General features: G+C 39.8%; 1 protein-coding gene across 1 annotated transcript in view; it reads left to right on the forward strand.

Annotated features, from left to right (window-relative positions):
- Nucleotides 1–26533, forward strand: part of NCKAP5 (NCK associated protein 5) — a 1232229-nt gene that overhangs the window by 770958 nt on the left and 434738 nt on the right. Inside the window, exon 6 of the mRNA XM_055122815.1 lies at nt 7317–7404. Coding sequence (XP_054978790.1) covers nt 7317–7404 — 88 coding nt within the window. The remainder of the gene's footprint in view (nt 1–7316; nt 7405–26533) is intronic.

Consider the following 26533-nt stretch of genomic DNA (forward strand, 5'->3'; position numbering starts at 1 on the left):
ATGTCCAGAGTAAGTTTCAGTGCAGTTTTCAGCTATCTTTTTTTGTAGATCTACTGTTTCTAATTATGCCACAAGGATAAGCAGAGAATGGCTGAAGGATATCAAAGTCAGAGCCAGTATTGGAATCACCCATACTTACATGTTTAGATTTGCTAGCTTCTAGGGGAGGAAACTCATTTTCTAAGGATATGTATTGATACAGTTGGGCAGAACTCAGTTCTGAACCCGAAACGTTTTCACATGAACAGCTACCTCTTAGAATTGAAAATTAGTCAGTGTATCATTCTGTTCAGAACTTTAGGAAAACTTTCTTTTGCAAATACAATAGAGGAAGAATGGGGTCATTGAGGAAAGCAATGGAAGTTGAATGGAAAGAAAAAAAAAACAAATGACATGTAAGGACATGCAGATTCTTTTCTCATTTAAGATCTTTCTTTATTTTACTCTCATCCAGCAGCAAATCAGCGGGCTATCTTGCAGGGATTATTTTACCAGGACTCTACAGATGGTGAAAGGTTTCACTGCTTGCTCATAAAAATTGCTGAAAAAGGGTGGCATCTCCCTTAAGGCTCCACACCAATGGACCACATTCAGTTGGGGGTTCAATTTGCTCGTGTGTAAAGGAGACCCCGAGTTTTGCCTTTCCAGGCTTCTCTCAGATTCCGTGCATTTAGAGGCTATCTGGAAAGTAATTGTAGCTGACTTTGGGTCAACTGGGAAGAACCCAGGCATTCTTTCAGCACGTGTTGGAGTTCATAATGAATATCCACAGTCACAAGCAGATGCTACAATAATAGCCAGTCAAAATGCCACCTGTACTACAGGCTCTCACTAGGCAGAATGAATTGGGGATAGCCTCAGAACTTTTAAATACAGAGCTGGAAGGGCCAGTGGCAAAGCTGTGAACAGGGCTTTCTCCCAACATGCAGTGATTTTTGAAATTTTCATGTCTGTGAATTTGTGATTGGTTCAGGGACCAAAGATTGAAACCACTGCTTTAGAAAGAATATGGTCCACCCACACAGATTTGCATACATCTAAGAGTCACCTGTGGAAGTCAAACTTCATTATTCTACTTTTACTGAAAGCCTAAACACTTTAATGCAAGACAAACTATATCCCCAGCTTCTTATACACATCCAAGATCAAGAAAGACAAGTACTAAATATGTGAAAACCTGATGATACCAAATAACAGGATTATATAGCTTTGAATTTTGTTTTAGAATCAATTTCATTTTTATTTTAAGTATTTTTTGTAAACCTATTTTATATGACTACATACCCAGGGCAAACTCAAAATGTCTCTGATAAGAAGGGAAAAGTTTAAGGTGCCTGATCTACATGAAAACAACTGTGTTTGATAGTTCATTATTAAATATTTAAAATTAATAGAAAACAATGAAACAATTTTAGAGTGAACACTATGTGTCCACCAACTACGTTCTATCAATCACATGCTATACTTGCTTTTATACATTTATCTCTCCATCCATTTATTTTTTTATTTTTTAAATTTTATTTATTTATTTATTTTTTATTTTATTGAATCACCATGTGAAAAGTTACAAAGTTCTCAGGCTTATGTCTCAGTTATACAATGTTCAAACACCCGTCCCTTAACCAGTGCCCATATTCCACCACCAAAAACCCCAGTATGCCTCCCACCCCCACCCCCCACACCCCGCCTGGGTAACTGATAAATTTTATTCTTCTCTTTACCTTGATTACATTCCATATTTCAACACAAAACTCACTATTGTTGTTGGAGTTTCAACACAGACTCACTATTTTTGTTGGAATTTATCCCCCAGGAATACAGCCCTATTGACAAGGAAATATTTGATAATGAGTTTTCCACTGATGAGAATGAAGAGATAAAAAGTCACGCGGCCGCAGTAGTGGCCGTGTGGTGTACAATTTCTTTATTTTAGTAAATAAATCCAGGGAGATTAAAGTTGGAAATTGAATTATTTCCCTTCCTGGAGCAGCATGGAGCAAAAGCTTAGTTCACAGTCCGCATACATGGTTGCAAGCACTCGCCGGAACCCCAAGTCTTATCGCTGCCTCTGGTTCCTGCTCGTTCGGCATTCCCGAGGTTGTGCAGAGGCATGGCCACCTGGGTCGAATCTCAGCCAAAGCCCGAGCTCCGGTTCCGCCCGAGCCTGCCCAGGTGTCCCAGTTTCAAGTTCAAAGCACACATTTTTTTTTTCCCGCGCCACAAAGTTCATACCTGCTGAAAGGACCGATAAAATGTCGGACACCACGCCTTCTCCCCTGGGAGGGAGGAGAGACCAAGGGAGAAAGATATTTCCTCCGTGAGCCGGCGTGGGGCAAAAGCTTAGTTCACAGTCCGCATACATGGTTGCAAGCACTCGCCGGAACCCCAAGTCTTATAGCTCTCTATACATTAATTTTTGATGCATTTCAAGAAAAATCAGCAAAATTTACCCCCAGATTTTCATACATTATTAATATCTATTTGTAGTTCTTTTTATTATTTAACAATTTAATATGATAAAATATATGTATCTTAAGTGCAGTATTGGATGAATTCTAATAGAGGTGTATATTCCAGACCCCAAAGAGATGCATTGCCTCCATCTCAATAATTTTATCTTATTTTTTTCTGCTTTCTCCACAACTGCTTGCCAGACAATTATTCTTCTTAAAATTTTCCACCAGGTATTGTTATTTTATGTACTAAAACTACATATGCATAGTCCTCTATGTGTCGCTTCTTTTACTCACTCTAATTGCCTTCTAGTTTCTTCCATAATGTTGCAGGTGTCCCTCTAATTATGGAACAGGAGTGCAGTGTCTGTAGTAGAATGTACAGTACTTTACATTCCCTTGTTCGTAGATAACTGCTAAGCAATGGATTTAAAAAGTCATGAACAAAAATCCATTCTCTTAGATTTCAGATTTAGAATTCAAACTGAGTTTGAGACAAACATTAATGCTAGTCAACCTATGGGTGATAAAGAAGAAAACTAATTTGAAGACAAAACAAATGAATTGCATATATATTTAATATGCAAGTTGTATAATTTACTTATATTTTCACTAACAGTGAAAGAGAGTATTTTATTGCACTTCCCTTTACTTCTGGTAGATATCAGAAGTTTGTCCTCTCTATGCAGGGTGAGTGCTGTTCTCTTCATGGAATCATGCGCTTCCATGATTAATAGGGATGAAGCTGAAGGAAAGTTGGCACAGTTACCAGCACCTCTCCACCTTCTTTCTTCCTCAGCCTCAGCCTCTTCCTTCCTGTCATTAAAATGAAGTTCAAGCATTGGTGGGACATTGCTTAAATCAACACTTTCTCAAAGTGAGAAGACTGGAAGTCAAATACAGTGAAACATATGGAAAATCAATTTGCAAGTCACAGCAGCAGCTCTTGACATAATTCACAACCTAAGAGAATAAAAGAGAAGCAGGCGTGTACTTTTTGCCAAAGTACTTTTTGCCAAAGTGAACGGCCTATGGTCTTGTAGCCACTCACATAAAAGAGGATGAAGAATGCAGATTTATTTCATAATTAATTTGCTGTGTGATTCCCGAAAATGCACATCTTAAAATTTCTTTTTATTCGGGACCATACTGAGTGATGCTAAGGTACTGCTCCTCGGATGCCACTCACATGAAACTCCTGGTGGTGTCTCAGGGGACTTAGTGGAGCTGGGGGCGATATCTGGGGCACTCACATGCACAACAAGTGCTCCAACCCTTTGAATAATTTTCTTCATGCTAAGTGATTTCTGTATTCCAAAGATGTTTATTATGTTTATTTATCTCCACCTTATGCCAATTGACCATTAGTTTGCAATGATACAGAATTTAGGGAGTATACCTTATCAACTCTGTATGTCTGTAGGAGTCCCTGTACACCAACATGTCAGTGACACCCTAGCACCAAATAGACCTGTCTTCCCATTCCTCACTAACTCTATCCCCTTCCTACCCAGTAACTAGAAGTTAGTCTTGCTTATTGCTGGTTTGTTTGCTTGTTATGCTGCATGCATGATAGAAATTGTTCCATAAATATCTCCTACTTCCGTAGTTATTTCCTTAGTTACTTCCTTAGTTATCTCATACAGTGTAACCACCTCAAATTTAATCCATTTTATCCCAGAATATACAATTTCATTCTTTTTTTATGACAGAGTGATATTCCATTGATTATAGATACCACAGCTTCTATCCTGTCATTTGTTGCTAGCCATTTAGGTAGATTCATGTCTTGCACTGTAGCACTGTCTGTAGCACTGTCTTCTCATTGTTCATCAATTTGCTCAAGCAGGCACCAATAACGTCTCCATTGTGAGACTTGTTGTTACTGTTTATGGCATATTGAATACACTATGGGTAGCTTGCCAGGCTCTGCCATGTGGGTGGGATACTCTCGGTAGCTGGCTGGGCTCTCCAAGAGGGACAGAGGAATCAAAACCAGGTCAGCTGCGTGCAAGGCAAATGCCCTACCTGCTCTACTATTGCTCCAGTGATGCATATCTTAACTATTATAAATAATTGTACTATGAAAAGTGGTAAAATACCTTTTTTGAATTTTTTTTTTCATATTGTTCAGCTAAATGCCTAGGAGTGGTAATGTCAAATTCTAAAATATTTCCAGAGAACAAATATGCGACTCAGTTCAACTCTCAGTCTAAAAGAACTCTTTTGGCACATCCATTAATTAGTTTGAGAGAGTGTATCTTGTTTTGTGTTTCTATTTAAAACAAAATATTGTTACATTGACTATCATATCAGAGGAATAAAAAAAGGTGATTTATTCTAATGTTTTTATCATTTCTTAGAAGGCTTATTTTGAAGAGGAAGAATAAGGAACATACACATTCCTTCACATGCCATTAGTACAGAAAGTTACTAATGGATCCTGAATCCTGTTGCCATTGATACTGTAATTATTGAATAAGGGAGGTCTTCAGGGCTCTATTTTATTAAACGACAATATCAGTTTGTGAATAATTATATGGTTTATGTCTTAAAAAGGGTTTAGAAGTCTACTGTCTTTGATCATTTATGAATCTTCCTTTTTTCTGTTCAGGAGACTTTGTCTTGGATGTTGCATGCAGAGGCAAAGGCAAATACTCCACTCATCTGATCTTTAAAAGTATATCTGTGAAAGGGAGACTCTTTTTCCCAGAGAGAGAATTTCACTGCAATGCTCACTACTCCCACATTTTGTGTGTTTGACCTTGACACCACGTGGTTCTCTTAGCAATTCCAAGCTATGTCAAGTATAGGAGGGTCAGGCCGTCTGAGCACTGCTTGGGAACCTACACCAAAATATTGCACTTAAATTACCACATAAGCTATTTTCACATTTGGTTTATTTTTCCAAACTTGTATAGGGCATAATCATTGAAAATTGTTTCTTTACTATGTGATTTTCACATCTTAAGATGTACAATCTTGGGGCTGGAGCGATAGTACAGTGGGTAGGGCATTTTCCTTGCACTCGGCCAAGCCGGGTTCGATTCCCAGCATCCCATATTGTCCCCCAAGCATTGCCAGGAGTAATTCCTGAGTGCAAAGCCAGGAGTAACCCCTGTGTATCACTGAGTATGACCCAAAAAGCCAAAACAGAAAAAAAAGATGTATAATCTTATCTTTTGTGCTGTTACTATTATTTGATTAGTAATTAGAAAAAGAAATTATTTAGTCTCAGATTGAATAGAGGAATATAAAGAAACTAGAAAATACTTATTAACATCAGTAAACACTGATAGGTTTCACCAACTAAATTTGAAACAAAATAAAACCAAGAAAAACAGGTCTGCCTGCTGTGAACCTGGAGAAAGGATTTGGCTTATTTTCAGTAACATTTGGGAAACAGATGGTTGAGTTGTTCTAGATGGAAACTATTAATATAAATCCTCTTATCTCAGCTATCAAAATAATGAGATGAAACTGAGATGACTTCTAGTATAAGACAACAATAGATGATGTTTCAAGTCTTTAGTTTGGGTCAGATACATACAGAAGCTTGCTAAATGTGATTTTAAAAATATGTCAAAAGCAAATAATTAATGGTGTATTGTCATCAGGTTCAAAACATTTTCTCTGTGGACACATTTATTAAGGTTATGAAAAAATGAGACAACTTAATTTTTTAGCAAGAGTTGAGATGGTTCTTTGGAACTCTGTTCCAAGCTGTAGCTTGGAAATGTAATTGTTTTTAATTAATCATGAAATAGTGCCAAAGAAATATTCATGGTGTTACTGTGGGTCTGAGCAGCTTGGGATTCTATTTTAACAACTTTCTCTCCACCCTCTTTTCTCCTTTTATTATTTATTACATTATTATATTTTTTAATATGAGTCATGAAGAGTGGAGGAAAGATGAATAGATACTTTCTTTTTGATTTGGTAACGTATGCATTGAACTTTTAATTATACTCCAAAGATGGTTTAGGAAGATATGTGCTGAAGAATTAGATTTTAATTTATTAAAAATAAGACATAATTTGGCTTTAACAGAGTTCTAACTAGTGATGCACGTTTAAACCCTATGTTTATAAATGATGAAATAATGATAAAAATGAAAAGATTTGGATCCTCTGTGCTGACGACACAACATTTGAAAATGAATCTTGGTTGGAGCAATAGTACAATGTTTGCCTTGCATGCGACTGACCTAGGTTCGATCCCCGGCATCCAATATGGTTCCCCGAACCCCATTAGTGGGCTTGGGCCTCACCTGCCCTGTTCAGGGATTATTCCTAACTCGTAGCTCATGGTTTACTCCCAGCACTGCTTGGGAGACTGTATGCCATACCAGGGTTGGAGCCCAGATTAAGCCACATGCAAGGCAAGATTGTTACCTACTGCATTAGCTCTCTGGCTCCAATGTCTGTGTTCTTTTTCCTGTATTGAAAGACCTGATTATGTGTAGCTTGAAAATATGTACCTACATAATATTTGATGACTTTGAAAACTGATCATTAACAAATAATATGAGGAATTTTAATTAGATCATATTATTTCATATTAAAAGGGAGCAAATGAAAATGAAATAGAGATAGTGAAAAAGTCTGTAAGAGTACATATGTTTAAAACTCAGGATAGAGAGATCTGAAGGTTAAAATAAAAGAGAAAATGCATACAGCCTGGAAAAGGGCTTAAGGGCTTTGTAACATATTCTTAGTAATAAGAGACAAAAGACAGAAAAGATATATCCAAGTATTAGCTTAGAAATATACACTGAAAAATAATTATCACTAACTGGAACAAACCTGTGCTCTTGGGAAACCTCTTTACAGAAATTATGCATTTTTTTTTCTTGTTTCTTAGGATGGAAGAAACAGTGCGGAATCTATTGCAGATTCAAGGACGTCCAGAACAGAAAAAAGAAGAAACTGTTAATATAATGGTCTATCAGGTACACCATGTTTCTGATTCTTGCCTGGGTTCTGCTTGTCTTATTTTTCTTTGTTTTTTTCAAACTGTTCTTCCTGACCTGGAAATAAGTAAACAAGTATGATACAAGTCATGTTACTGAAAGAAATACACTTCACTGCTTAAAGAATCATGTAAAAATCTAACTCATTCATTTTTTAAATTTCTACTGTGAAATATATGGTACATTTTGTTGTAGGAAGGTACAAAACTAAATGTATAGTGTCACAGATACAGTGGATCTGAGATAAAGAGAACTAGAGGTAGGGTATTCCAGCCTAGATAATGGTGCAGTGGTATGAATTCTTACTGCATGTTCTGAAAGAATAAGATACTCAAGGTATCTGAATAATGCTCAGATTATATAAAAAATTGATAGTGAAACAAGCCACAGGAGAGCTAGATGAGATCATTTGCTATTTTGTGTTCATGAGCATGGCTTTGTATTTTGGAAATGTGGAATCTAAAAAAGTTCGAAGGAACCAAATGATCTGGTCTTTGCTCTATCTTTTTCCAATAGAACCTCCATGGTCCTTTGGTGTTAAAGTCACCAGGCTTTAAAGCACAATACCTAAACTGAATAGAGTCCCACTTACCACTCAGATGGGAGGTTATGGTAGGAGAAGGAAAAGAAGATACAGGAAAAAGAACACAGACATTGGAGCCAGAGAGCTAATGCAGTAGGTAACAATCTTGCCTTGCATGTGGCTTAATCTGGGCTCCAACCCTGGTATGGCATACAGTCTCCCAAGCAGTGCTGGGAGTAAACCATGAGCCACGAGTCAGGAATAATCCCTGAACAGGGCAGGTGAGGCCCAAGCCCACTGCCCACCCACCACACAAAAAAGAACACAAGTGCAGTATTTAGATAAATTAGGGGCTTTAATAAAATCACAAATAGAGATTCAACATTCATTGTCAAATATTAAAAGAAGAAACTGAAAAATGCAAAGAACTTGGTAGACATTTGAAGTAATCACTGGTAAAACAGAATTTTTTACTAGCCCCCCCCCCCAAAAAAAAATAGCTAATTTGAAAAAGCTAGTATTTAGCTTATGGTACCTACCTATTCAGGGTTCTGCAAACTTACTTGTTATGATGAAGATGGGAAGGGATCATACAAAGTTAAGAAATAGGGGCTGGAGTGATAGCACAGCGGGTAGGGCGTTTGCCTTTCACGTGGAACACCTGGGTTCAATTCCCAGTGTCCCATATGGTCCCCCAAGTACCGCCAGGAGAAATTCCTGAGTGCAGAGCCAGGAGTATCCCTGTGCATGCCGAGTGTGACCCAAAAAGCAAAAAAAAAAAAAAAAATGTAGACAGATTTAGCTTTAAGATATCCACGTCTTAAATAATCCATCATTGAGGGGCTGGAGAGATAGCACAGCGGGTAGGGCATTTGCCTTGCACGTGGAACACCCGGGTTCAATTCCCAGTGTCCCATATGGTCCCCCAAGTACCGCCAGGAGAAATTCCTGAGTGCAGAGCCAGGAATATCCCTGTGCATGCCGAGTGTGACCCAAAAAGCAAAAAAAAAAAAAAAAATGTAGACAGATTTAGCTTTAAGATATCCATGTCTTAAATAATCCATCATTGAGGGGCTGGAGAGATAGCACAGTGGGTAGGGCATTTGCCTTGCACGCGGCCGACCCGGGTTCAAATCCCAGCATCCCATATGGTCTCCTGAGCACGGCCAGGGGTAATTCCTGAGTGCAGAGCCAGGAGTAACCCCTGTGCATCGCCAGGTGTGAACCCAAAAAGCAAAAAAATATATAAATAAATAAATAAATAAAATAATCCATCATTGAGCCATTTATAGAACAATTTTGTGAAGATGGGGCTATTGCCCTGTGACCCAAGTGGCACATTGTTGGGAGTAGACTTATGTATGCTTAGAGTAGATTAAAGTCACCTTCTGAATGAAGTTATAAAAATCAGTAAAACTTGTTTCTAAGGAAAGGATGAGATTCTTCTCCAATGAATGGGGATGTTGACCTGGGGAATGTGCTCAGCCTTTTTTTTTTTTTTTAATTTAGCCATTGTGGGATATACAGATGCAAAGCTGTTCATGATTGGGTTTCAGTCAAACAGTATTCCAACACCCATCCCTCCATCATTTCCCACCATCAATGAACACAATTTCCTTCCTGCCATCCCCACCCCCAGACTCTTGCTGTCTTTCTGTCTCTGTCTATCTGTTGCTCTCTTTATCGTCTCTCTCTCTCTCTGTGTCTCCCTGTGTGTCTGTCTATCTCTCTCCTTTTGTGCATTATGACTTGCAATATAGATACTGAGAGGTTATCATGTTTGTTTGTTTCCTATTTTCAGCATATACTTCTTATCCACAGTGATCACTTCCAAATATCGTTGCCATAGTGGTTCCTTCTTTATCCAGCTGCTTTCTTTCCCAGCACTTGAGGCCAGCTTCCAACCATGGACCAATCATCCTGGTCCATGTTTCTATTGCCCTTAGGCATTAGTCTCAATCAGTGTTTTTTATGTCTCACAAATGAGTGTGCTTGTCCTTCTTTTTCTGACTTGTTCCACTCAGCAGGATTCCTCCATCCATTTATAAGAGAAATTAATAACTTGATTTTTCCTGAAAACTGCATAGCATTCATTGTGTAACTGTACCAGAGTTTCCGTATCTAGTCATCTGTTCTAGGGCACTCGGGTTGCTTCCAGATTCTGGATATTGTGAATAGTGATACAGTGAACATAGAAGTGCAAGTTATATATCTGCTATGCTTTTTTAGGGCCTGAATTTCTATTCCCAGAAGTGGTATTGCTGGGTTAATTGGAAGCTCCATGTCTAGGTTTTTGAGGAATGACCATATTGTTTTCCAAAAAGGCTGGACAGTCAGCATTCCCATCAACAAGGAATGAGAGTCCCTAGTCTCTCTATCTGTACCAGCACTGGTTGTTCTTGTTCTTTTGGATGTGTGCCAGTCTCTATGGTGTGAGACTATATCTCATTGTTGCTTGATTTGCATCTCCTTGGTGATTAGTGTTATAGAGCATTTTTTCATGTGCCTTTTAGCCATGTGTATATTTCTTCTTTAAAGGAGTTTCTGTTCATTTATTCTCCCCATTTCTTGATGGAGTTGGATTTTTTTTATTATAAAGTTCTATCAGTACCTTATATATCTTGGATATTAACCCCTTATCTGATGGGTATTGATTGCATAAGTAATAATTACCTTTCCATGGGCTGTCTCTGTATCTTGGTCACAATTCTTTTGAGGTGCAGAAATTACTTAGTTTAATGTAGTCCCATTTATCTTTGCTTCCACTTGCTTGGTCAGTGATGTTTCCACTTTAAAGATTCCTTTAGGTTCCATGTCACTGACACTACTTCAAGAAATAAAAGAGGACATGAGGAAATAGAGACATACCCCCTGCTCATGGATCAAAGTATAAACAATGTCAAAATGGCAATACTCCCCAAAGCATTATGCAAATTCAATGCGGTCCCTCTAAGTATTCCCATGACATTTTTCAATTCATGTCACTGTCATCCCATTGCTCATCGATTTGTTCGAGCGGGCACCAGTAACCTCTCTCATCTACAGACTTATTGTTACTGTTTTTGGCATATCCAATACACATGGGTAGCTTGCCAGGCTCTGCCGCGCTTGCGGGCTTGATACTCTTGGTAGCTTGCCGGGCTCTCCGAGAGGGATGGAGGAATCGAACTCGGGTTGGCCACGTGAAAGGCGAACGCCCAACCACTGTGCTATGGCTCCAGCCCATATCGAACAATAAATCCCAATGAATAGCTAAAGCAATTCTTGGGAAAAAGAAGATGGGAGATATCACCTTCCCCACGAACAAACTGTACAGCACAGCAGTAGTCATTAAAACAGCACAGTATTGGGATAGAAACAGACCAATGAGTAGAGTTGAATATCCTGACACAGACCCTCACATATATGGCCACTTAATCTTTGATAAAGGAGCAGGAAATGTGAAGTGGAACAAAGAAAGACTCTTCAACAAGTGGTGCTGGGAAACTGAATGATTACATGCAAAAAAAAAAAAAAAAAAAAAGAACTCAGATCTCCCTCTAACACCAGGCACAAAAGTCAGATCAAATGGATTAAAGACATCAGTATCAGACCTAAATCCATAAGGCACATTGAAGAAAACGCAGAAAGGTGCTCAGCTTTTCCTGGTGTGTTGTCGCCTAAGAGTCAGTACAAGGACTTAAATACCTCATGACCTGAATCTTTTCTAGGTTTATATATGCTTTGGAAAAAAAGTTGGGATATAAATTTTTTTTAAAATGGGACTTCATTCTGCTTTAAGTATTCTATGCAAGCTACAAAAGTCATATGAACCTAAAAAGTTAGTCATTTATTCTATCTCCCAAGTAACTCCCAGGCTCCAATTAGAACTAAATAATTCAGCATGGCTCCCATGCTTTCCTGATCTCCTCACTCAGGCTCTATTTTATCCAGGTTCTTTTTTCCTTGTCATCATTCCTTTCTAATATCTCCAACAAATTATTAGCCAAATCTGTGGCCCAGAGCCTTAACAATCTCATCGGAATCTACTGCGTGAAAATGGAAGAGACTTAGAAATATGAATATATATATTTTTAATTGTTTTAGAGATATTCATTCTTCCTTCTCTAGAGAAGACAGTTATTAACTTGAAATAGTACTCCATAGAAGGGATTTTCAGACATTGCTCTCAACCTCAGTGTATGGAAAATTAAAAGACATGGTCTATATCATCCATAGAGGTCATTTATACATTCACTAAATATTTTATAAGCTTTACTGTTCCCCGGGAATTTTAGAAATGAGAATGGTATTTAAAATAATTGTGCCATTGAATGGTCCTAGTCTAAGGGAGTTTCTCTTCCTCTCAAAGCTTCTAGTATTTTATTTTATTTTTTATTTTTTGTTAAATTTTTATTTTATTACCATGTGGAAAGTTACAAAGTTTTCAGGTTTATGTCTCAGTTATACAATATTCAAACACTATCTGTTCACCAGTGCCCATATTCCAACACCAAAATCCCCAGTATGCCCCTCACCCCCCACCCCCCACTCCAATTGTATAACTGATGAATTTCACTTCATTTTCTCTTTACCTTGATTACGTTCCATATTGCAAAACAAAACTCACTATTGTTGTTGGAGTTTCCCTCCAAGAAAGACAGCCCTACTAAGGAAGCATTTGATAATTGGTTTTCCATTAAAAGATTGTATGTTTTCAGTTTTTAGAAAAGGTTGCGCGGCCGCATTAGCAGCCGCGCGGTTCGGATGTGTCCCAGTCCCTCAAGCCGGAGCCATGTTAGTTGCTGCTCAGTGTCGCCGGGGCTCCATCTGGAGAAGATGTGCTGGCTGTACCTTCTCTGTTCGGATCCCCGGTGTTGCTGGCCCGGTTTTGGGTCCGGAGCATTTCTCAGGCCGAGTTGCTCACCAGAATGCCTGGCCTCTTCTCTGCTGAATGTGGCAAGATGGCACCGAGGGTGACTTCCGGCGGCTGGGGCCACTTGGAGTTTGGGCTGGCGCCGTCCCACTCCAGTGCCCCCCCCCCCGCGGCTCGGATGTGTCCCAGTCCCACTTCTAGTATTTTAACTGTGGATCATATAACAAGCAGATCCTGTGAAATGTGGGTGGAGATACTAGTTGAATACATAGTGGATAGCATTTGGAAATGCTTCAGGAATTTTGGGAAAATGCTGGGAATTTTATTGGTACATAGTCTAGTACGTCATTAGCTCACCTGACTCTGATTTTTCCAGTTGCAGTTATCTCTCACAGGAGCCAGAGACCCCTATAAGGCTTAGGAACTGTTGAAAAGCTGGAGCTGCCTTAGTTTTTCATTGTAGTACAGTTTAGTTTGAGTCTTGCCATTGAGCTAGTGTAACAATAACACGACAATGGTTTTCTTTGTCTAGGCCCTTGCTAATTGCTTTGCCTGTAATAAATGGTGGCCATATTTTTTAAAATTTTATTTTCATCTGATTGTTCACATTAATTGATTACATTCAATATTTATCACCAATCCCACCACCATTACACCTTACCACGATCATTATTTCCAATTTTCCCACCACCATTGAAGCCTGCCTGCCAGGGACAAGATGCTAGATAATTTATTTTCTATTACTTATTATAAATATCACAGGAGGTCGCTGGCCACGCCCTTATGGAATTCTAAAATTGTAAATGATTGGGGTCCAGAGACATCTCTGTAGGGAGTTAATCCATTTTGAGATTCATTTGTAAATCTCTGAATCAAGGCCCTTAATGTGCTGAGATAATGCCTGGAGGCAGCTCATGGGCATGGCAGCCAGGACCACAAGTGGGTGGGGATACGGGAAGGGATGGCCCATCTGCACTAGCAGCATGGCCATATTTTGTTCAAGGAGTATATTCCTAGAGAACTCTCTAATTTGTTACTTACATAATTCATAACTTGAATAATTTAACATGGATCATCTCAGAGGACTATGAGTGCTGCTGTTCAGCTCCTGAAGGTGACCTTTCTATCATATGGTAGTTACCATTAACACCTGTGCCATTTTTCTTTTTTATTTTTTTTTGGGGGTCCCACCTGGTGATGCACAGGGGCTACTCCTGCCTCTGCTCTCAGGAATTACCCCTGGCAGTGCTCAGGGGACCATATGGGATGCTGGGAATCAAACCCAGCTTGGCCACGTGCAAGGCAAACTCCCTACCTGCTGTGCTATCACTTCAGCCCCCTGTTGCCATTTTTCAGTCCTTGACTTGGTTTTATTTATTTAGTTAGTTTTTTAATAGTGTAGGATTTCTGTTATTTGTTCGTCCATTGATTAAGCTGATTGAATTGGGCATGAACTCCACATTACTTTTTTTTTAATTTTTAATTTTTTTTTTTAATTTTCTCACTGTTCCATAGAGTTACAAGCTTTCATGGTTGAGATTCAGCCATACAGTGATGGAACACCCATCCCTCCACCAGTGCACATTTTCCACCACCCACATCCCACCCTGCCTCTATGGCAGACAATTTCCCCAATACTCTCTCTCTCTCTAATTTTGGGCATTATGTTTTTTTTTTAATTTTTAAAATTTTATTGAATCACCATGAGATAGTTACAAGCTTTCATGTTTAGGTTACAATCTCACAATGATCAAACACCCATCCCTCCACCAGTGCACATTCCCCACCACCAATATCTGGGTATACACCCCCGCTTTCCCACCCTCCCCCTGCCTCTATGGCAGACAATATTCCCCATACTCTCTCTCTACTTTTGGGCATTATAGCTTGCAACACAGACACTGAGAGGTCATCACGTCTGGTCCATTATCTACTTTCGGCATGCATCTCCCACCCCAACTGGTTCCTCCAGCCATCATTTTCTTAGTGATCCCTTCTCTATTCCATCTGCCCTCTCCCCTCCACTCATGATGCAGTCTTACAGCTATGGGGCAATCCCCCTAGCCCTTGCATCTACTGTTCTTGAGTGTCAGCCTCATGTGATGCTACCCTACACTCCATAAATGAGTAAAGCCCCTCTATGTCTGTCCCTCTCTTTCTCACTCATTTCATTTAGCATAATACTCTCCATGTCCATACATTTATAGCAAATTTCATGATTTCATCTCTCCTAACAGCTGCATAGTATTCCATTGTGTAGATGTGCCAAAGTTTCTTTAACCAGTTTTCTGTATTAGGGCACTCGGGTTGTTTCCATATTTTGGCTATTGTGAACAGTGCTGCAATGAATATATATGTACAGATGTCATTTCTACTGTGCTCTTTTGCATCCTCGGGATATATTCCCAGAAGTGGTATTGCAGAGTCATATGGAAGCTCAATTTCTAGTTTTTGAAGGACTGTCCATATTGTTTTCCAAAAGGCTGGACCAGTTGGCATTCCCACCAACAGTGAAGGAGCGTCCCTTTTTCCCCACATCCAAACCAGCACTGGTTGCTTTTGTTCTTTTGAATGTGTGCCAGTCTCTGTGCTGTGAGATGATATTTCATTGTTTTTTTGATTTGCATCTCCCTGATGACTAGTGATGTGGAGCATTTTTTCATGTGCCTTTTGGCCATTTGTATTTCTTTTTTGAGGAAACTTCCGTTCATTTCTTCTCCCCATTTTTTGATGGTGTTGAAGGTTTTTTTTCTTATACAATTCTACAAGTATCTTGTATATCCTGGATATTAATCCCTTATCAGATGGGTATTGTTTAAATATTCTTTCCCATTCTGTGGGCTCTTTCTGTATTTTGGTCACTGTTTCTTTTAAAGTGCAGAAGCTTCTTAGTTTGATGTAGTTCCATTTGTTTATGTTTGCTTCCACTTGCATGGTCAGTGTTGTTTTGTCCTTAAAGATGCTTTTAGCTTCAATGTCATGAAGAATTCTGCCTACATTCTCTTCTATGAACCTTATAGATTCATGTCTGATATTGAGACATTTAATCCACTTTGATCTGACTTTTGTGCCTGGCATTAGAAAGAAGTCAGTTCTTTTTTTATGCAGGTAGCTATCCAGTTTTCCCAGAACCACTTGTTGAAGAGGCTTTCCTTGTTCCACTTTGCATTTCTTGCTCCTTTTTCAAAGATTAAGTGGCCATATATTTGGGGGTCTGTGACAGGATATTCAACTCTGTTCCATTGGTCTGTGGGTCTGTTCATGATGAAAACTTTCAGCAGAATGGGCATCAAAGGAACTTTCCTCAATATAGTCAAAGCCATCTACCAAAAGCCTATGGCAAGTATCGTTCTCAATTGGAAAAAAACTCTAAGATCAGGCACAAGGCAAGGTTCGCCACTCCTATTCAATATAGTACTGGAAGTCCTGACCATAGCAGTTAGACAATAAAAAGATATTCAGGGCATACAGATAGGAAACGAAGAGATCAAGTTATCACTATTTGCAGATGATATGATACTATACTTGGAGAACCCTAACGACTATACAGAAAAGCTGCTAGAAACAATAAGTTGATACAGTAAAGTGGCAGGGTACAAAATCAACACCCAAAAGCCCATGGATTTCTTATATACAAATAATGGAAGAGAAGAAAGAGACATTAAAAAAACAATTCCATTCACAATAGTACCTCATAAAATCAAGTACCTTGGAATCACCTTAACCAAAGAGGTGAAGGACCTTATACAAGGAAAATTACAAAACACTACTTCAAGAAATAAAGGAGGGCTTTTCTGCCGCTGCGTGAGCTCGACCCCGGAGGCAACTGAACTCCTTTGCACACGAGCAGCGCCCCAAAAATGCCTCCAAACTGTGTGATTGGAGCTACTGGCCCATGGGCCTCCAGCGGGGCATGGTTCTTCTCTCCAGGCTTCTCCATCATATGAGCACCACAAAAGGGAAGTAACAGATTGCAGTGGTGCAATTACCAAAAGAATTTTCCCTGCATTTCATAGAAATCCCAAACCGCGTGGCTGCTATCGCAGCCGTGCAACCTAATATCTCCTGATTGTCAGCAATGTGAAAAGGTTCCTTTTTAGCAGGCTTTACTGTGGGGGAAAACTTCAAACAATAGTACTGAGTTTGTTGTTGAAATATTGAAGGTAATCAAAGTAGCAGCTATTTCTTTAGACTGTGAACTAAGCCAAAGCCCCACACCGGCCGAGGTGAGGAAATATCCTTCTTTCTCGGTTCTTTTCCCTTTTCTGGGAGAAACGTGGTTTGGTGTCCACCATATTATGAAGTCTATTAAGCAGATACGAACTTAGAGGCGTGGGAATGGGAGGGGGAAAAAAAACTATATACTTGGAACAGCGGGACGCTTCGGAAGTCTCGGGCCGATACCAGCGCATGCTCCGCCAAGACTCGACCCGGGTAGCCACACTTTTGAGTGGCCGCGATTTTGCTGATCAACCAGAATCCGGAGCCTAACTAGACTACTTCCGGTCCCAGAAACTACGTGTAACCATGTCTCTAGACTGAACTAAGCCATAGCCCCACGCCTGCAGAGGACTGGAAATATCCTTTTTTCTCGTAGGGCGGCGTGGTGTCAGCCATAATATGAGGATTTTTCATTAAGCAGGCACGAACTTGGTGGTGTGGGAAGGAGGGGGGAAAGACTCTATGTACTTGAAACAACGGGACTTCATATCTCTCCAGTTTCAGCAATGAAAAACTAATTATCAAATGCTGCATTGGCAGTAGGGCTGTCTTTCTTTGGGGAAAACTCCAACTATAGTGAATGTTGTGTTGAAATATGGAATGTAATCAAGGCAAAGTGAAAATGAAGTGAAATTTATCAACTAAGCAGGCAGGGATGGGGGGTGGGGGTTGGGGGGTGGGAGCTATACTGGGGTCTTTGGTGGTGGAATATGGGCACAGGTGAAGGGATGGGTGTTTGAGCATTGTGTAACTGAGGCATAAACCTGAGAACTTTGTAACTTTCCACATGGTGATTCAATAAAAAAATAAATTAAATTAAAAAAAAAAGAAATAAAGGAGGACACTAGGAGATGGAGACACATCCCCTGCTCACGGATAGGGGGGATTAACATTATTAAAATGGCAATACTGCCCAAAGAACTATACAAATTTAATGCAGTCCCTACCAGGAAACCCATGACATTTTTCAAAGAAATAGACAAAACACTCCTGAAATTTATATGGAACAATAAACTCCCATGAATAGCTAAAGCAATCCTTGGAAAAAAGAAGATGGTTGACGTTACCTTCCCCAACTTCAAACTCTATTACAAAGCAGTAGTAATTAAAACAGCATGGTATTGGGCGTTATGTTTTGCTCGAAATTTCCCACCACTGTTCAAACCTACCTGTCAGGGGAAGATGCTAGAAAATTTATTTCCCATTGCTCATTTTGAATATCATGAGAGCTCACATGGCCGCTATTGTAAATGCAAATTTCTAGATTGTAAATACTTTGGTTCCAAAGACACATCTGTATGGCACTAATCCATTTTGGGATTCAATTGGGATTCTCAGGGCCAGAGCTTTTGGTGTGCTAAGATGGCACCTGGAGGCAAATTATCGGCATGACAGCCAGTTTACTGAGTGGGCAGGGACCCAGGGAGAGGAAGCCTGGGACTTCTGTTGCCATCCATCCTGGAAATTCAATAGTCCTGGAACTATTGAATACATAGGTATATATACATGGGTCTGGCTTGTGGAAGCTCTTGGTCACTGGGATTCCATCTGGAGTAGGCGGAAAGACTACACCTACAACATCTGGGGTGCTTTGGTGAAATTGGCCCAATATGGGGTCCAGAGAGATCTCGGACGCTGTGGTATCTTCTGGGTCTCACTGCTGTGTCTCTGGGCCAGGGCTGTTGATATACTAAGATGGCATCTGATGGCAAATTGTGGTCATGACAGCCAGTCTGCTGGGTGGGTGGGGACCTGGGGAGGGACAGCCTGGGTCCTCTGCCTCCATGCAGGCTGAAGATTCATCCTGGAACCCGCATACCTGGGCCCTGCTTGTGGAATTTCTTGGTAACTGGGATTCCATCTGGAGTATGTGGGGAGACTGCACGTTCTCCATCTGGGATGCCCCGGTGAAATTAGCCTGGTATGGGGCCTGGAGAGATCTCTGGTGCTGTGGTGTCTTCAGGGACTTGCTGCTGTGTCTCTGGTCAGGGCTGTTTGTGTGCTAAGATCCACATTACAAAATTTTCAGATTATATCTTGGTAAGGTCCATCCTGAGATGGCGGTGTCAGGTTGGGGGTGTGGTGGTGATTTTCAATTGTGGAAGCAAGTGGCTCCTAGGACTCTGTTTGGGTGAGCACAGGCCAGCCAGCCCCTCTCCAGTTTACCCTTGTCTGTTCAGCCATGCATGGGTCTTAGCTTTTCCGCATCTTTTGATCTCTCTTGAGATTTATTTTGGAGTCTCTGAAGCAAGGTCGGCAGTAGAGCTTACAGGGTGACACTGGAGTTGGTTTGTGGGGGCAACTGCCAGTGCTTCCATGTGTATTGGGAAGTGGGGGGGGGGTAGTCCACACCAAATCTAAAACATTCTAGAGATTTCAGTCACAAAACCCACATACGAGAATTTTCAGCAGATTATATCTTGGTGAGGTCCATCCTGAGATGATTGAGTCAGGCCCAAGATACGGTAGTGATTTTATATTGTGGAAGCAAGTAGCTGCTGGGGGCTCTGCCTCCAATTTACCCCAGTCTGTTCAGCTATGTGTGGATCTGAGATTAACTGTGGCTTTTGATCTCTTTCGAGATTTATCTGTGGTTCTCAGAAATAAGGTCAATAAATGAGTTTGTATAGCTGAGGTGGTTTGTGCATGCAGCTCCCACATTCCAAATTTTTGGCCATTTAATTTTCCTTGTAAACTTAGTCCAAGTTGTTGGGGTCTGGAGATAGGCACAGTGGCAATTTGGGGGTATAAGGAAGCCTGAAGGCACCATCAGGCTGCTGATGCACTCGCCCTGTAGGTCCAGGCTGACCATTTGGCAGGACTATATCCCCGGATGACTCAATTTTAATAAGAGAAGTTTGTATTACTGCAAGTTTGGTGCACAAAGTGTCATTGGTAATATTGTTTATGTGGCCACATTGTTTAAAAAGTATAGCTTCGAGTCTGTTAGAATTTGACTTGACTGTTGTTTATTCATCACAACTCACAATGTCAAAATTTGTGCTTGATATCCTGTATTACCTTCATTTTATAGATGAAAACATAGGTTTCAAGAAGTAAGCACTTGCCCAGGAATTCCCAGCCTAGAAGTAACCTAGAAGGGATTCAAGTCCCATGTCACCCTTACTCTGTACCCTTAGTTCTTTATGCTGATGAATGATGGACAGGTAAATTATGGATCTAGTTGGCCGTGGTATCAGGACTATTCAATTTCTATCTAGAGTACTATTTATCTATTCATTTGCCCAATTCACTTATTTACTAATTCATTTGTTTAAATGGCAGTATTTCATTCATTTTCTTTTAAAATATGTTTAAGTCTTTAAAAAATGTAATCACCATGATTTACAGAACAGTTACTGGTAGTGTTTCCTACATAAAACATTCTAGCACCACATTCTCCACCAGTGTCCTATTCCTTTCACCATTTTCCCAGGGTCCCATTTTTATCTTCCTGCCCCATAATCTTCCTACTGACCAGATTTCATTTCTGTTGCATGTGGGCACTTTTCATTCCCCTACCATGTTTCTTTATATCCTTCATATGAGACAGATCCTTCTTTGTCTGCCCTTCTTCTGACACACCTCACTAAGTGTGATGTTGTCCAGATCCATCTATGTTGTATCAAATTGAATTATATCATCTTTTCATTTTTATATAATTTATTTAGTTTTTAATTGGTGAGTCACAGTGAGGGCACAGTTACAGATTCACACATTTTTGTGCTTGTTTTTCCCTCATGCAATGTTCGAGAGCCCATCCCTCCAACAGTGTCCGTTCTCCACCACTTATGAACCAAGTATCCCTCCCCCACATCCCTTCCCCCCCACCCCACTCCGCCTCTGTGGAAGAGCATTCCAATTTGTTCTCTCTCCTTTTGGGTGTTGTGGTTCACAATAGGGGTATTGAGTGGCCATCATGTTCAGTCTCTAGTCTACTTTCAGCATGCATCTCCCTCCCCGCTCAGAATTTTCAATCACATTTAACTTGGTGCTCTCTTGTCTATCTGGGATGACTTTCCCCCAGCATGTGAGGCTAGCTTCCAAGCCATGTAGCCAAGCTCCTGGTATTATATACTACTATTCTTGGGTATTAGTCTCCTACTCTGACATTTTATATTCCACAGATGAATGCAATCTTTCTATGTCTGTCCCTCTCTTTCTGGCTCATTTCACTTAGCATGATACTTTCCATGCTGATCCACTTATATACAAAGGTCATCTTTTCTAACAGCTGTATAGTATTCCATTGTATAGATGTACCAAAGTTTCTTTAACCAGTCATCTATTCTTGGGCACTCGGGTTTTTTCCAGATTCTGGCTATTGTAAACAGTGCCACGATGAACATATAAGTGCAGATGTCATTTCGACTATACTTTTTTATTTCTCCAGGATATATTCCCAGAAGTGGTATTGCTGGATCAAATGGAAGCTCAATTTCTAATTTTTTGAGTAGTGTCCATATTGTTTTCCAAAGGGGCTGGACCAGTCGGCATTCCCACCAGCAGTGTAGAAGGGTCCCTTTTTCTCCACATCCTCTCCAACAGCGGTTGCTTCTGTTATTTTGGATGTGTGCCATTCTCTGTGGTGTGAGGTGGTATCTCATGGTTGTTTGGATCTGCATCTCACTGATGATTAGTGATGCAGAGCATTTTTTCATGTACCTTTTAGCCATTCGTATCTCTTTCTTGGAAAATTTTCTGTTCATTTCTTTGGCCCATTTTCTGATGGGGTTGGATGTTTTCTTCTTGTAAAGTTCAACTAGTGCTTTATATACCCTTGATATCAATCCTTTATCAGATGCGTATTGGGTGAATATCCTTTCCCACTCTGTAGATTGCCTTCGTATTCTGATCCCAAAAGATATTAAGGGCATTCAGATAGGAAAGGAAAAAAACTCTCACTATTCACAGATGATATGATAGTATATCTAGAGAAGCCTAAAAGCTCTACTAAGAAACTCTTAGAAACAATTGACCTGTATAGTAAGGTCTCAGGCTATAAAATCAATACCCCCAAAAACATGGCTTTCCTATATGCAAACAATGAGACAGAGGAAAGGGACATGAAAAAGGCAATCCCATTCACAATCGTGCCCCAGAAAATCAAATACCTTGGAGTCAGCTTAACTAAAGAAGTAAAGGACCTCTACAAAGAAAACTATAAAACGCTACTCCCTGAAATAAAAGAGGACATGAGGAAATGGAAACATATCCCCTGTTCATGGATAGGGAGAATCAACATTCCCAAAATGGCAATAATCCCCAAAGCATTATGCAGATTGAACACGATCCCTATAAGGATACCCATGACATTCTTCAAAGAAATGGATAAAGCAATCCTGAAATTCGTATGGAACAATAAATGCCCACGGATAGCTTAAAAAATTCTGGGGAAAAAGATGATGGGAGGTATCACCTTCCCCAATCTTAAACTTTACTACAAAGCGGTAACAATTAAAACAGCATGGTACTGGAACAAAGACAGAGCTGCAGACCAATGGAACAGAGTGGAATATCCCAACACACAACCCCAAATGTATGAGCATCTAATCTTTGATAAAGGGCAAGAAATGTGAAGTGGAGCAAGGAAAGCCTCTTCAACAAATGGTGCTGGCATAACTGGAAAACCACATGCAAAAGAATAGGCTTAGGCCTCGACCTGACACCATGCACAAAAATCAGATCAAAATGGATTAAAGACCTCAACATCAGACCATAATCCATAAGGTACATCGAAGAAAAGGTCACAAGGTCGGCAAAACCCTTCACCATATTGAAGCTAAAGGTATCTTCAAAGATGACACGGAACTAAGCAATCAAGTAAAAATGAAGATAAACAAATGGGAGTACATTAAACTAAGAAGTTTCTGCACCGTATCATCTTTTCTTAAAGTTGGGTAGTATTCCCTTTCTATATGTATCATGGCTGCTTTATCCAGTTTTCTGTTCTTGGGCAAATGGGTTGTTTCAAGGTTTGGACTTTTGTGAATTGTGCTATATGGTCTTTTTTCTAAATAGAAATAATGCCAGTGTCTTTCCTGAAGAGAGATTTTGGACCCTTGGACTAGATGCTGTGGGGTAAAATTGCTGGTTCATATAGGAGATTTATTCCTAGTTATTTGAGAAATTTTTATATTATTTTCCAAAAAGGTTGAACTATTCAATATTCTCACTAGCAGTGAATAAAGTCCCCCTTTCCCTTCATTGACATTGTTTCATTCTTTGTGATATGCACCAGTCTCTGTGGTATGAAATTATATCTCATTGTTTTGATTTAATTTCCCTGATGATATGTATGGCAGATCAGTTTTTTCATATCCTTTTATCAGCCCTTAATATATTAGTGTTCTATTGATGGTCTAACGAAGTTAGTAGCATAGAATATAATGAGTTTCTTCTCATATATCTGAAGGTCAGAATTCTAAAACCTATGATACTGGCATTGCTTTGTACTTTTCAGAGGTTTGAAGACAGACTCATTCCCTCTATTTCTCCAGATTAGTTAGTTCTCTAGGGTTTGTGATGTTTCCTCCATTGATGCATCACTCTTGCCCCTTGCCCATCACCTTTACCTAAATCTTCCCCTGCTACTGTACAATCCACATACTCTGGGATAATTCCACCATCTGAAAAATGATTTGATTTCATCTGCACAGTTTCTTTGGGAAGTTAAGCTAACATATGCCTGGATTTTGGAGGTTAGAATGCAGACTTCTTTGGTTGGGTAGTGTGTGGATGGAGGAAGGGTGGCAATGCTTCTGTCTCTAATATTAACACATTATCTCAACAGGATCAGTTACTCAGTAGACATTGGGTTCAATTCTGGATATAGAAAAATGCCTGCTAGATAGATGGGTTTTCTTGGAAGGTTTAGTTTATAGGATACCAAGTATAGAGGGGAGAATAATTATTCAGTCAATGCACAGGTTCTGGGGACACAAATGAAAATGCCACAAAGCCTGCTGCACTGCTTTCCCTAAAATTGTCTCCTATCCAGGACTCTAATAAAAACAGTAATCTATATCCCTTTCCTTTTTGTCTCTACTGCTATTTGAAATGAATTCCAGTAATGCAGTTCCTTGTGAGTTCCACTACCTGCCTTCCTGTTTGTTTTTTTTTTTATAAAAACTAAACATATTTTTAAAAAATTTGTAAAAATTTGTAAAGTCTTTTTATATTGAATCATCACAGTTCCAACATCGTTCATGATTTGGTTACAGTCATGGAAACTCCACAACCCATCCCTTTACCAGTGAATCTTTCCCTCTACCAATGTCCCCAGTTTCTTTCCTGCGACCCCCCCCCCCCACCGTTCCAGTCTGCCTCTTTTGCAGTCATTTTTCTTCTTTCTGTCTTTCTCTTTCCTTCTGATCATTATGGTTTGCAATATGATACTGAGAGGTAATTTTGTATATCCCTTTAACCTATTCTCAGCGTTGAATTTTGTTTAGAGTAATCATTTCCAAGTATCACTGTTGTAATAGCCCCTTCTCTCTCTCAACTGGCCCCTCTACTTGTGGCAAGCTTCCAATACTGGACCAGTCCTCCTGGCCCTTGTTTCTACTGTCCTTGGATATTAGTCTCATACTGTGGGGATTTTTAAATATTACACAAGTGAGTGCATTCATTCTATGTCTGTCCCTCTTCTTCTAACTCATTGCACTCAGCATGATACTCTCTATGTCCATCCACTTATAAGCAAATTTCATGACTTCATTTTTCTTGGTGGCTGCATACTATTCCATTGTGTACATATACCATAGTTTCATATCACACCACAGAGATATCAAGAAATAATAAGAACAACCAGTGCTGTTGCAGACGCAGGGAGAAGAGACTCTCATTCATTGCTGGTGGGAATGCTGATTGGAGCCTTTTGGTAAAATAGTATGGATATTCTCCCCAAACAACTAGAAACTAAACTTCCATATCACCCAACAATACCATTTCTGGGAATATGCTCTGGGAGCCACAAAACAGAGATCAGAAACAAACTATCTCTGCTTCTCTGTTCATTTTCAGCATTATTGACAATAGCCAGAACCTGGAAACAACCTGAGTCCCCAAGAACAAGATGACTAGATACTTATCCTTCTGAGGCCAACTTATACCTCAGTGTTTGAGATAAAGTCTGATGATCAGAACACATAGGCCTGGGGCCTGCCAGTTTACAAAGATTTATATAAGCAGATTCCATTTTTTTCTTATAATATCCTCTAAAATATATATCCCACTCATTTTTACAGGTAAGCTTCAATGAAAACTGTTTTAAGTCTTGTGACTGCTGATAGAAAAGGAAATAAATTACAGATTTTCCTAAGTTAGATGTGTATAATGAAATAGATCAGATATCTGTGGGGTAATTTGAGGGTGGTTTAGTGAGCACAGTCTCTAATCTCCCAGGCTCACTAAGTTACTCTAAAAATATTACTATATCAGTGAAATATCTGCTGAACTAATAAGCATTTTAATGTTTGTGCCAGTCTTTTCTCTGTCACCATCAAGTGTATGAGTGAAAGAAACATTGTCATTATAAAATGGGAGAGTCATACATAGCAACTAACAAATAGGATAGGCTCATTTCATTCAAGGAAAATAATAGATCTCAAAAATATTATTTGCAAAGGAGCCTGAATAGGGAGGAAACATCTCCCAGTTTCACTTCTCTTCTTTTCTTTCCCTAACCTAGTGTTTCTCAAGCTTTTCCCGACTGTAATTCCCATATGAACTGCTTCCTTCTCATGGCCCCTCCCTGTCCTACCAGCTGACCCCCTTGTGTCATGCCATGGTACCATATTTACATGATTTTCACCTATGGTCCTCTTCCTGGATATCCTGAGGGATGTCTTGGGGCCATTTGATGAAAATCTTGGGAAAAGTTGCACTAACTCACTCTTTTTAGTTGTTGGGGAGTTCCTCATATATCTTCTCATATTTCTCCTATATATTCGCCCATGGCTGGAACAATAGCACAGAGGGTAAGGCTTTTGCCGTGCATGCCACTGACCTGGGTTCAATTCCTCTGTTCCTCTTGAGAGCCCAGCAAGCTACCGAGAGTTTCTCACCCACACAGCAGAGCCTGGCAAGCTCCCTGTGGCATATTCAATATATAAAAAACAGTAACAACAAGTCTTACAATGGAAATGTTACTGGTGCCCACTCGAGCAAATCGGTGAACAACAGGATGGCAGTGATATTCACCAACATCACCATTTCACTTAAGGGTAAAATCCAATAGACATGAAATTGGGCATTTAGCATCATGAAGTAGAGCAATTGGTTAGAGAGGAGCATCATTCCATCAGCTTCATGTGTCAGAATATTTAAAAATACAACCTGGCTAGGAAATGAATAATCATAAGGCTGATGATGAATTTCCCCAATCAAAGTCCTCTTGTGTCTGCAGTTAGCTTCTGTGTTTTTCTGTTGGAGGTGAAACACACCTTTGTTTATTCCCCAAAAATTATTTTCATTTTTAAACTTTTTTATTGATTGAAATTCTGATT

This window comes from Sorex araneus, chromosome X (assembly GCF_027595985.1).
Source record: "Sorex araneus isolate mSorAra2 chromosome X, mSorAra2.pri, whole genome shotgun sequence".
Taxonomy (NCBI): Eukaryota; Metazoa; Chordata; class Mammalia; order Eulipotyphla; family Soricidae; genus Sorex; species Sorex araneus.